Source organism: Pongo pygmaeus, chromosome 1, assembly GCF_028885625.2.
Source record: "Pongo pygmaeus isolate AG05252 chromosome 1, NHGRI_mPonPyg2-v2.0_pri, whole genome shotgun sequence".
In the NCBI taxonomy this organism is placed as follows: Eukaryota; Metazoa; Chordata; class Mammalia; order Primates; family Hominidae; genus Pongo; species Pongo pygmaeus.
In genome coordinates, this window is record NC_072373.2 from 21,258,157 (window position 1) to 21,270,196 (window position 12,040).

At 47.3% G+C, this 12,040-nt stretch overlaps 1 protein-coding gene across 2 annotated transcripts in view; it reads right to left on the minus strand.

Moving 5' to 3' along the window:
* The window catches only part of OBSCN (obscurin, cytoskeletal calmodulin and titin-interacting RhoGEF), a 173,910-nt gene that overhangs the window by 105,836 nt on the left and 56,034 nt on the right, over window positions 1–12,040 (minus strand). For both annotated transcript variants that reach the window (XM_063671646.1, XM_054467038.2), the window contains exons 18-22: window positions 9,065–9,340; window positions 4,652–4,927; window positions 1,839–2,114; window positions 533–808; window positions 27–305 (exon numbers count right to left, since the gene is read on the minus strand). In XM_063671646.1, coding sequence (XP_063527716.1) covers window positions 27–305; window positions 533–808; window positions 1,839–2,114; window positions 4,652–4,927; window positions 9,065–9,340 — 1,383 coding nt within the window. The remainder of the gene's footprint in view (window positions 1–26; window positions 306–532; window positions 809–1,838; window positions 2,115–4,651; window positions 4,928–9,064; window positions 9,341–12,040) is intronic.

Below are 12,040 nucleotides of genomic sequence, written 5' to 3' on the forward strand. Positions count from 1 at the left end.
GAGTCTCCGCCCCACGCCTGGCTCACCTTCCACCTGCACTGGGAAGTCCTGCCCCTCTGCGCCCACCCGGCAGCTGTAGATGGCGCTGTCCAGCACCTGGGCGCCATGCACGGTCAGGGTGTGGGTGTCCCCCTGGCTGGCTGTCTCGTGCCGCTTGCTGTGGCGAATCTCCACACCATCCTTGAGCCAGGTCACCGTGGCCACAGAGGGTGTGGCCAGCGTGGCGGTCAGGATGATGTCTTCATGCTCCTTGACCACCAGAGGCTCCCTGCGGCAGGGTCTCTCTGAAATTTGGGGCTCCGGCTCTGGGTAGAGGTGAGTTGGCAATGAGAGGGGGACCCTGGCATCCCTGGACCGGCCCCGCTCCCCTTCAGGGCCACCCTAATGCCACCTGGCACCCCGATACCCATTGCTCTTCAAGGATGGCCCAGTGCAGTCCTGAGCACCATCAACCACTATCCAGAATCCCAGCGACCATATAGTGTGGCCATCAGCTTCAGGCGAGGTGGATTCGCCACCCCAAAGCACTGACCTGCCACGTGCAGGTGGAAGGAGAGCCGTTGGCCCCCTGCCTCACAGGTGTACTCCCCAGCATCCGCCTGGCCCGCCTGCTGCACTACCAGCCTCCGTGTGCAGCCGTTGGCCTCCATGCGCACTTTCGAGCTGGAGCTCAGCTTCTTCCCGTCCTTGTACCATGTCACCTCCATCTGGCCCTGGGCCACCTCACAGCTCAGCGTGGCACTGGCCCCCGCCTCCGCCTGCACCTCCCTGCATGCCGGCTGCTCCTTGGCAAACACCACCTTGGGGTCTGGGGATGGACAAGGAGGGATGCAGGGTCAGATGCTCCAGAGCAGACGCAGCCCATGTGTCAGCCCAGCGACAGCCAGGCAGGGCTGTCCATCATTGAGCAGTGCATGGTGACGCACAGAGCTCCCCCCGGCACTACCAGAGCCAAAGGTCTAAGGCTGCATGTTGGCAGCACCACCATCATGTCCCTTGGGAACAGGTGCCTCGGTCTTCCAGGGCCCTGGGGCCCTCACCTGTCGCCAGCCCTCCCCACCATGCAGGGCCACAGGCAGCAGGACGTGAAGGGTCAGGAGGGATGGACCAGCAACCTGGGCCAGCCCAGAGGCAGCGGAGTGTCAGCAGGGCCATTGGAAAGAGGATGCCAAGCTGAGTGTGGTCTGTTGTCCCTGGCTCAGGGACAGGGTGGAAGGGGGACGGATATCAGAAAGACAGGTGGACACATGGTGATGACCAAGGGGCCCAGCACAGGCTTACAGAGATCTAGGGCCCAGAGCACAGAGACAAGCCCCCACCACCCAGTACACACTCTCCAGTCACTGCCGGGCCCTCCCATGGCCCAGCACCCACAGAGGAGTCAGCAGATCACATTAGACCAGACCCAGACCCCCACCCCAAGGACATCACACCACTGTCCCCACCACCCAGACAAAGGTCATCACATCTGACCAGACCCAGACCCCAGACCCCCGAGGACATCATGCTACTGTCCCTACCACCCAGACAGGGGTCCTCACATGAGACCAGACCCCAGACCCCCACCCCAAGGACATCATGCTACTGTCCCTACCACCCCCAGCTCAGCCACTGCAGGGCACACACCGTGGTCAACTCAGCCCATGGGCCTGCTCTAGTCTCATGACATAAGGACACTGGCCTGAGAGCTGCTGGGGAGAGCCGGCGATACAGATTCTGAGGCCTACAAAGAGGGAAGGTGCCAGGGCCCATAGCACCTTGGGCCGCCCAAACATGCCCTTGTAGTTTCACACCCGACACTCAGCATCACCTCCATTTTGCCTAACCCTGGTACCCACCAGCCACGTGCAGGTGGAAGGAGAGCCGCTGGCCCCCAGCCTCGCAGCTGTACTCCCCGGCATCCGCCTGGCCTGCCTCCTGCACCACCAGCCTCCGTGTGCAGCCCACGGCCTCCACACGCATTTTCGAGCTGGAGCTCAGCTTCTTCCCGTCCTTGTACCACATCACCTCCGTCTGGGCTTGGGCCACCTTGCAGCTCAGCGTGGTGCTGGTCCCTGCCTCAGCCTGCACCTCCCTGTGCGCCGGCTGCTCCTTGGCAAACACCGCCTTGGGCTCTGGGGATGGACAAGGAAGGACATACGAGGTCAAAGATACAGCCTAGGTCAGGAAGACCACCCTAGGATAGGAGGGCCTGGATGAGGAAGTAGCAGAAACAGAACCTTCCCCAGGCTCTGCACTGGCTGCGTGGCCGGGAGAAGCCCTGCCACCTCCCAGCACAAGAATCACAGTTTGTCTGTCCACTGTGCACGGCACCATGGGCTATCACAGGTGGGGCAGCTATGACAAACCCTCCATGCATGAGCTCCTCCAGGGCAGGGACTAGGGTGCCTGCACATGCGGCTCTTCTTCAAGCATGTATGGAGCTTTAAATCCACTTGTCATTTTTCAACCTCGCATCCCCCAAAACCACATTTGTTTGGATTTTGATTGAGACTGAACGTCTTTCATTCTTCCATGGCTTCTGTCCACTTTAGATCCTTACTGTCTCTCAAAAGTGTCTCATAGCTTCCCCCACACAGCCTCTTGACATCTTTTATTAGACCGGGATCAGAAACATGATGCCTTTGAGGCGTCTGTCAATCTTTTACGTTTTCGTTTTCCAACTGCTTGCTGCTAGTCTACATGTACGGAAGTTTCTTCACACAGATCTTGCAAGGGTTGATCTTTCTCAACTCTCTAATAATTTATCTTCTGGGTAAACCGTATCTTCTGTCAATTCACTTTTTTCTAACTTTTATGCCTTTCATTTTACTTTCCTCCTAACTGTGCCATTCAATGCTGGATGGAAGTGTTGACCACTGGCTTCCTCATGCTGTCCCCTGGCTCAGAGGCAAAGCTTACAAAGTCTCCCTTTGTGATTTTTGTGTAATACCCTGTGTCAAATTAAGAAAAAAAGACTTTTATTTATACTTTGTTAAGAATTTTATGGCACAATGGATGCTAAATTTTGCCAGACATTTCTTCTGAATATATGAGGTTAAATTTTTATCAAATATGGTACTTTATTCTGAGTTTAAGATAATTACATTTTCAAATTTCAACCGCATAATATCATGATTTTCTAATGTTTTTAACATGAAAGCAGCCCTCATTCCTAGACTATGAATTTCATCATACCGTATGATCGTCTTGATGTATTGCTGAATTCAGTTTACTAATATTTTGTTTAAAAAATTGGCCATGATATCCATAATTCTTTGATCTGCAATATGCGAACTTCCTATTTTCTGGCCAGATTTTAGTCATGGCATTAAGCTATCTGCATATAATGAGTTAGAGGGTATATCTTCCTTTTTCCATTCTCCAGAAGAATTTCCATGAACATGGAAGAATTTCTGGCCACAATGTTTGGAAGAATTTCTCAATAGGGCCACATGGTTTAGGTATTGTTTGATGAGAAGATTTTTTGCTACCGGTTCTAGTTTTTACTAGGTTGTAGTAACTGAGATAACTTCAGTAACAGTAGATAACTGCATATAGGTTATCTATTTCTTAAGTCTGTTTTTGGTTTCTAGAAATTATATAATTTGCTAACACGTTTCAAATTTACTTGCAGTGAGTATTTTTGGTATCTACACATTTGTAAACCATTTTAGGCATATATAACACCAACTGTTATGTGGTGGCACTCAGGGCTCAGGGTTGGAGTTTGAAGTTAAACTCTCCTAACAAACAATAGGAAAGTAAAGGTCGTTCTCAGACTTCCTATGAATCAGCTGGAGAGGGCAGGCACAGGACTCATCAAGGAAACAGGATGATGTAAATATGGCTTCCCCAGTCAGCGACTGCTACCACCATAACTTAATTCTACCAGTGTGTGACTGTGCCATAAGCTACTTATTCCTATCACTTTTAAGTCTATCCAAATTCCAAGGGGAATTCAGACACAGAACATTCTAACAGAACGCAAAAGGAAAGTGAGATTGGCTTCCAAAATGGAATTCCAACGTCATGTGTGCACACCTGCCAATGTGCTGCTCTTTACTCGTTTTGCAAACACTAACGCTGTGGACCTGGATTTTAGTGAAGGCTCAGACAGGGCTTCTACATCCACAGGGAAGGACAGAAGTGTGTCCCAGAACACTGAAAACTTTGGGAACCCAATGTTCAGTGTTGATATAATTCCAGATAAGATTGTGTGGCTGGAATTTCCCTACACCCTGACTCAACGAATTCAAATCTCTTTCCACAGGGAGAGCCCTCACATGGGGCCAGATGAGGCCGTGCAGGGACTGCAGGAGCATCCCCGAGGGAGGGACGTCTGGCTTACCACCATCTCATGCATTAGACAGGACCAGAGTCCTGGACACCTCGGGACATCGGTAGTTCGGAGAAGGTACTGGGAAAATGTGACCCAGCGTGTCTGCACGGAAACACCACCCAACATGGACAAGGAGGGCCCTGACCCTTCCGTTCACTCCCTTCCCACTAAGCAGCCCAGCTCCACCACAGGCATAAAAGTAGGAGGTGAGAGGATGGGAGAAGTTGAGGGATGGAGTCTAATGGAAAGCCCACTGGGTCAGCAGTGGTTCTACTCCAGTCACAGCAGCAGCTACAAACAGGGCTCACTCAGCATCCCCAAAGCACTGACCTGCCACCTGCAGGCGGAAGGACAGCCGCTGACCCCCAGCCTCGCAGCTGTACTCCCCGGCCTCTGCCTGGCCCGCCTGCTGCACCACCAGCCTCCGTGTGCAGCCCACGGCCTCCACGCGCACTTTCGAGCTGGAGCTCAGCTTCTTCCCGTCCTTGTACCACGTCACCTCCGTCTGGGCCTGGGCCACCTCGCAGCTCAGTGTGGCACTGGTCCCCGCCTCAGCCTGCAGCTCCCTGTGCGCTGGCTGCTCCTTGGCAAACACCACCTTGGGCTCTGGGGATGGACAAGGAGGGACACACAAGGTCAAAGATACTGCCCAGGTCAGGAAGACCACCCTAGGGTAGGAGGGCCTAGACGAGAAAGTAGAGAAACAGAACCTTCCCAAGCTCGGCACTGGCTGTGTGGCTGGGAGAAGCCCCACCACCTCCCGGCACAAGCATCACAGTTTCTCCATCCACTGTGCAGTGCCATGGGCTGTTCCAGGCGGGGCGGTTGTGACAAACCCTCCGTGCACGAGCTCCTCCAGCACAGGGACTGGGGTCCTGATGCCTGCACAGCTCCCTTCAAGGATATGCTAGGGTCTCCCCACGGGACTGTGCAGGGCGTGTCCTCACCGCAGGGCCCCAGAGTACTGAGGCTCCTGGTCCTGCCACTGTCAGGAGGGTCAGCGTTGGCCTCTGCGGGGAAGGCCTGGGCTTTGTCATGCATTGCCTGGTGACATGCAAGGTGGAGCCCTTTCCACCACTTCTGGCCGTTACGTCAGCTCTTCTGGGGTGTTGCTATTCAGGCTTCTATCCAATTTTCAATAGCCTTTTCTGTCTTTTCCTTCCTTATTTTTAGGAATTCTTTATATATTTTAAATGCTAGCAAATGATAACTGTGTATTTGTAAACATCTTACCCATGTCCTTGACCTGCCTTTTCACTCTCAAATGATGTCTTGACAAATTAAAGTTTTAGTTTTAATGTAGTTAAATATACCATTGTTCCACTGTTTAGTTTTAAGAAATCTTTCCTTTCCCTGAAGTTTTTAGCAATCTATGTTATTATCTAGAGGCTTTATGGTTTTACTTTTTATACTCTGTGGCCTCTACCCTCCCTGGAACTCACTTTTCAGTGTGAAATAAGTTACTAGTCTAAATTTTTATAAGGTTAAAAAATCAAAGAACTATTTTTTTTTAGAAGATCATCCTTTCTCCACTGCCTGTGTAGGTGTGAAGGTTAAAAAAAAAAAAGAACACAAAACACAAAAACAAAAAAAACCAAGAAGCAATAAAAGGGAGAATCCATGTATTTGGCTCTGATCATGAGCTCACAATTCTGTCCCTTTGGTCTGACAACTGTCCTTGTGTTGTGCCTGGCTGTCTCCATTCCTGCAGCTGAATGTTCTTGATATCTGGTAGACAAATGTTCACAAGTGGCTCTTCAAGAGTGTGTTACTCCACTTGGCCTTCAGAATCTGCTTCTCAATGTTCACCTCCCCAAAGAAAAACATTTGCTTGGGTTTTGACTAGGCATTAACATATTTGAGTCTTCCATGGATTTCTATCTATTTATTTAGGTCTTCTTACATCTGTCAAAAATGTTTCACAATGGCCAGGCACAGTGGCTCACACCTGTAATCCCAGCACTTTGGGAGGCTGAGGTGGGAGGATTGCTTGAGGCCAGGAGTTTGAGCCCAGCCTGGGCGAAATAGTGAAACCCTGTTGCTACCAAAAAAAAATCCTTAAAAAATTAGCTGGGCATGGTGGTGCACGCCTGTAGTCTCATCAAGTCAGGAGGCCGAGGTGGGAGGATCTCTTGAGCCCAGGAGGTCGAGGCTGCAGTGAGCCATGACTGCACCACTGAACTCCACTCTGGGTGACAGAGTGAGATCCTGACTCAAAAACAAAAATATTTGACAATTTTCCTCCACTGAGGTATTAGACATCTTTACTATACTTGATGCTTTCCATGCTCTTGTAAATCTTTTAAAATTTCACTTTACAACTGTGTTGCTAGTGTGTGTGTGTATGCGTATATACATACATACATATATATGTGTATTCTGCATGTTGAATTTCTATGTGATGTTTCTCAACTCTCGTATTATTTGTTATTATTATTTATCTCTCTATCTTTTGGATTATCTGAATTGATACTCTTATAATCTGTGAATCCCACTTATGTTTTTCTCCAAGTGTTATACCTTTTCTTTTCTCCTCCTCCTTCCTCTGCTGTACGGTGCTGAATGGAAGTGGGGATGGTTGGCTTCCACGCGCTGATTCCTATCTCAAAGGTAAAGCTTTCAAGGTTCTCTTTAAATAATGCAGTTACCTGGTGTTTTCTGCAGTACCATTGACCAGATTAAAGAAGGATACTTTATAATTTGTTAAGAATTTCATGGCATGAATTGATGCTGAATTTTATCAAATATTACCTCTAAACTTTAATATTAAATTTAATCAAATATTGTATTCTGTATTTATTGAGATCACATAATTTTTTTCATTGCATCTAATTCCATCATCCTTTATATAGATGCACTTGTTTCTAAAACTAAACCAGCCTTGCATTCTGGGACTACATCCTTCCTTAGAGGGTCTTATCCTCTTGATAGATAGCTAAATTCAGTTTGCTAATATTTTGCCTTGATATCCATAATAGATATGGTCTAAAATTTTAATTCTTGTTAACATTCCTTGTCATATTTTGATATCCATATTATATTTCTTATTTTTCTTTTTTTTTCTTTTTTGAGACAAGAGTCTCAATCTGTTGACCTAGCTGGAGTGCAGTGGCACCATCATAGTTCACTATAACCTCAACCTCCTGGGCTCAAGCAGTCCTCCCACCTCAGCCTCCCAAGTAGCTAGGACTTACAGGCACCCACCACAACACCCAGCTAATTTTTTAATTGTTTTTTAGAGACAGGGTTTTGCTATGTTGCCCAGGATGATCTCGAACTCCTGAGCTCAAGTGATCCTTCTACCTTGGCCTCCCAAAGTGTTGGGATTACAGGCATGAGCCACTGCCCTAGGCTATATCATGTTTCTACAAGACTATCTGGGGAGTATATCTGCTTTTCTGTTCCCTAGTAGAAGAATCTGTATGAACATAGAATAATTTCTTTCCTAAATATTTAGTATAATTTAGCAATTAGAGCCACCAGGCTTACATCTTTTGCTATGAGCAGATGGTTTTCATGGTTCCATTTTTTTAAGTTTCTAGGACTACTAGAGTTATCTCTTTCTTTTTGTGTCACTTTTAATATATTTCTAGGAACTGGCCAAATTATCAATATTTTCAAATTTATTACTATAAAATTTATTACCACAAATGTATTTCTATAAAATAATTTGTCATATTCTCTTAAAATTTGACAAAGATACAGAGTGAGGTTCTAGGTGTATATACATCCCCAAAACCACTCTATGCTGATGCAATAACAAACTGTTATGTGGTGGCATCTAGAGGTCAGTGTAGTACCTACAGCCAGGGTTACTGGACAGTAAGACTGTCTTAATGAAAGGAAAATAAATTTGTTTCTCAGACTTCTTTATGAAGCAGCCATGGAGGCTCAAACACAGTAATCATTAGGAAATTCTATAAAGTAAATACACATAACAAACAGAGGCTGCTACGAAGGGAACTCGCCTTTGACGAAGTGTGGTGGTGTCACCTACTCTACTTATTCTTTTCCATTTCTAAATCAAACTACAAGGAGAACACTGACACCAAATACTCCAATTGAGGACAAAAGGAAAACATGCTTTGTTTTAGAAATAGTATTCTAAGCCCATAGATGCACTGCAGGCACATCTCCACCGGGGCGCCACTCCTTACGATTCACACAATCACAACAAATCAGGGATCTACATTTTGTAACATATGGGAAGATGGAAGAGTGTTCCCCCTTCTCTAAAACTATGATAAGCCAAATTTTAGTTTCGGGAAAATTCCAAGGACAATTTGGTGACTGAAAACTCCCATGATCTTGGTTGGATGAAATGGAGGCATCTCTCCTCCCCCTGGCAGGAGCCATATGCTCCGTAGAGTGAGGACTCAGGAGCTACCAGACATCCAACAACAGCACATTCACTTCTGTGCATGTGACAGACACCCGGTCCACCTCAACCCCCAGCGCCAGGGGCAGCGAGCCTCCTTGGACACCAAGAAAACCAGGAAGGTGCCCCGCAGGTGTGACTGCACACTACCAAGTGCAAACACGCCTCCGGGTTTGCAGGAACAGCCCATCTCCCTCCCATGCACATCCCTCCCTTGGCCCAGCCACAGGGATGGAAATGGGGGCGGAAAGATAGAAAGCCTGAGACATGAAGGCTGAAGGAAAGTGCACAGAGATATGCTGGGGCTACGAGCCAGAACCACCATCACCTCCGAAGAGGCTCCTCAGGGCCACCAAAGCACTGACCTGCCACGTGCAGGCGGAAGGACAGCCGCTGACCTCCGGCCTCGCAGCTGTACTCCCCGGCATCCGCCTGGCCTGCCTCCTGCACCACCAGCCTCCGTGTGCAGCCCACAGCCTCCATTCGCACTTTCGAGCTGGAGCTCAGTTTCTTCCCGTCCTTGTACCACGTCACCTCTGTCTGGGCCTGGGCCACCTCGCAGCTTAGCGTGGCACTGGTCCCCACCTCGGCCTGCACCTCCCTGCTCGCTGGCTGCTCCTTGGCAAACACCGCCTTGGGCTCTGGGGAAGGCAGGGATACACAGGGTGACCACCACCATCTAGGTCAGGAAGGCAGCACTGGGGAGAGAAGGCCTGGGCAGGGAGGCGGGAGCGAGAGAACCTTCCCCAGCCTCAGGCTCTGCACTGGCTGTGTGGTCGGGAGAAGCCCCACCACCTCCCAGCACAAGGAACACAGTTTCTCCTTCCATTCCGCATGGCACCAAGGGCTGCCCCAGGCAGGGCCGCCATGACAGATCCTCCAGGGCAGGGACTAGGGTCCTGACACCTGCACAGCTCCCCTCATGGATGTGCCGGGGTCTCCCCAGGGGACTGTGCAGGGCACGTCCTCACCCCAGGGCCCGAGAGTCTGAGGCTCCCGCTCCTGCCACTGTCAGGAGGGTCAGCTCTGGCCTCTTCGGAGAGGGCCTGGGCCTCCTGTGGCTTCCTGGGTCCCTGTCGGGAGGACTGTCAAGCTGGGCGCCTTCTGATGGTTTGGGGACGGAGTCTTCACTCTTCTGTGGTGTCACTGTTAAAAGTGTTTTGCCCAATTTTCTTTTTTTTTTTTTTTTTTTTTGAGACAGGGTCTCACTCTGTCACCCATGCTAGAGTGCATTGGTGTGATCATAGCCCACTGCAGGCTCAATCCTTAGGCTCAAGACATCCTCCCAACTCAATCTCCCAAGGAGCTTGGGACTACAGGCATGTACCACTATGCCTAGCTGTTTAATTTTTCATTTTCTAGAGGCAGGGTCTTGCTATGTTGCCCAGACTGGTCTCAAATTCCAGGGCTCAAGCAATCCTCCTGCCTTGGCCTCCCAAAGCGTTTGGGTTACAGGCATGAACCACCACGCCCAACCCCAATTTTCAATGGCACTTTTACATATTTATTTTTAGGAACTTCATATAATTAAATGCTATGTATGTTACAAATATCTTCTCCATCTCTGTGCCTTGCCCTTTCACTCCTGTATGAAGGTCCTCTGATGAAATAAAGTGATCAGTTTTATTGCAGGCAAATACATCATTCATCATGTGTGGCTAGTGCATTCATGTTCTGTTCAAAACATCTTCTATTACCCAGAGGTCACCAGATAATCTATATTATCTATATTATCTGGTAAGAGCTATTCTACCCACACATTGAGTTGATTTCTTGTATGGGGAGGTAGACGCCCAATTTTATGTTATTTTTGTAAACAGTTAATCGTCTTAGCACCATTTGTGAAAAGATCACCCTTCCTCTACACCACCTCCTAGCACCAGGGTAAAAAATAAAGAAAGGGAGGAGGAATCTGATTCCATCAAAGCTGTTTTGAGCTCAGTATTCAAATATTTTGATCTGTTCATCTCTTCCTGCCTTTGGGTCCAGGTATCTGGATCACCGCTGCTTTAGAGGACACCCTGCTGTCTGGTACAGCAAAGGCCCCCACACTGCGTTCCTCAAGGGCAGCTTGGCCTTTGCTATGCGCTTGTCAGCATTCTCTTACCCAACAGAACTACGGTTGACTGGGATTTACACTTTCAGGTCTCCTACAGCTTTCTAACCATTTATTGAGATCTTTTTTACTGTCTCTCAACAATGTTTAATAATTTCCCCCCACAAACCATCTAAAGATCTTTTGTTAGGCTTGCAGTTGGTAACTACAAGATTTTAGATGGTACTGGAAATCTCTTAAAACATTATTTTCCATCTGCTTGTTTCTGGTACATAGATCTAGAAGTGTTTTCTGTATATTGATTCTTTTATGTGGTAACCACTCCCAAATCTCTTACTAATAATTACTTTTTTTGGACTTTCTAAATTAATAACCATATCATCTGTGAGGTGCATGTTTTATTTTCCAAGTTTTACACCTTGTACTTTCTTTTCCTCCTCTGTCTGCTATACAATGTTGGAAGAAGTGGTGATGGATGGTGTCCTTGTCCTGTTTCCAATCTCAAAGGCAACGCTTTCAAGGTTTCATGTTTGTGTAATGTTAGCTTGTTTTCTTTATACTATTGCTTATGAAATTAAGGAAAAATGTTTTTATTTAGAGTTTGTTAAGAATTATATGACATGAATTGATGCTAAATTTTTCCAAATATTTTTTGCATATTTATGATGTTGTATTTTATCCAATGCTTTTAGTCTCCATATTGGGGTAATCACATTCGTTTTTCTTTCAATCTGTTAATGTCACATTTTGTACTGATTTTCTAATGTTTCTCATGTTAAACCAGCCTTGCATTACTGGACTATGACTTTTGTCATTGTATGTTATCCTCTTGATAAAATGCTGAATTCAGGGTGCTATATTTAGTTTAAGATAGTGAGCCTTGATATTGATAAGAGATTGGCCAATTTTAATTCTTCATATTCACCCTGTCAGAGCTTGGTATTAATGATATTTACCTACATAAAATGAGATAGAGCACTGAGGTCCTTTTTCAATACTCTAGCGGAATGTCTATGAACATGGAATAATTTCTTTCCAGAATATTTGGTACAGTTTACAGTACAGCACTGGGGTAATCTTCTATAAGAAGATTATTTGTTGCATTTCTATAAAAGGTTATAGGACTGTTCAACTTACCTATTTCTACTTTTGATATAGTTTTGAAGAAATCAATCAATTTGCCAAAACTTTTCAAATTTACTTGCATAAATATAGGGTTGGGCATGGTGGCTCACACCTGTAATCAGAGCACTTTGGGAGGCTGAGGCGGGTGGATCACCTGAGG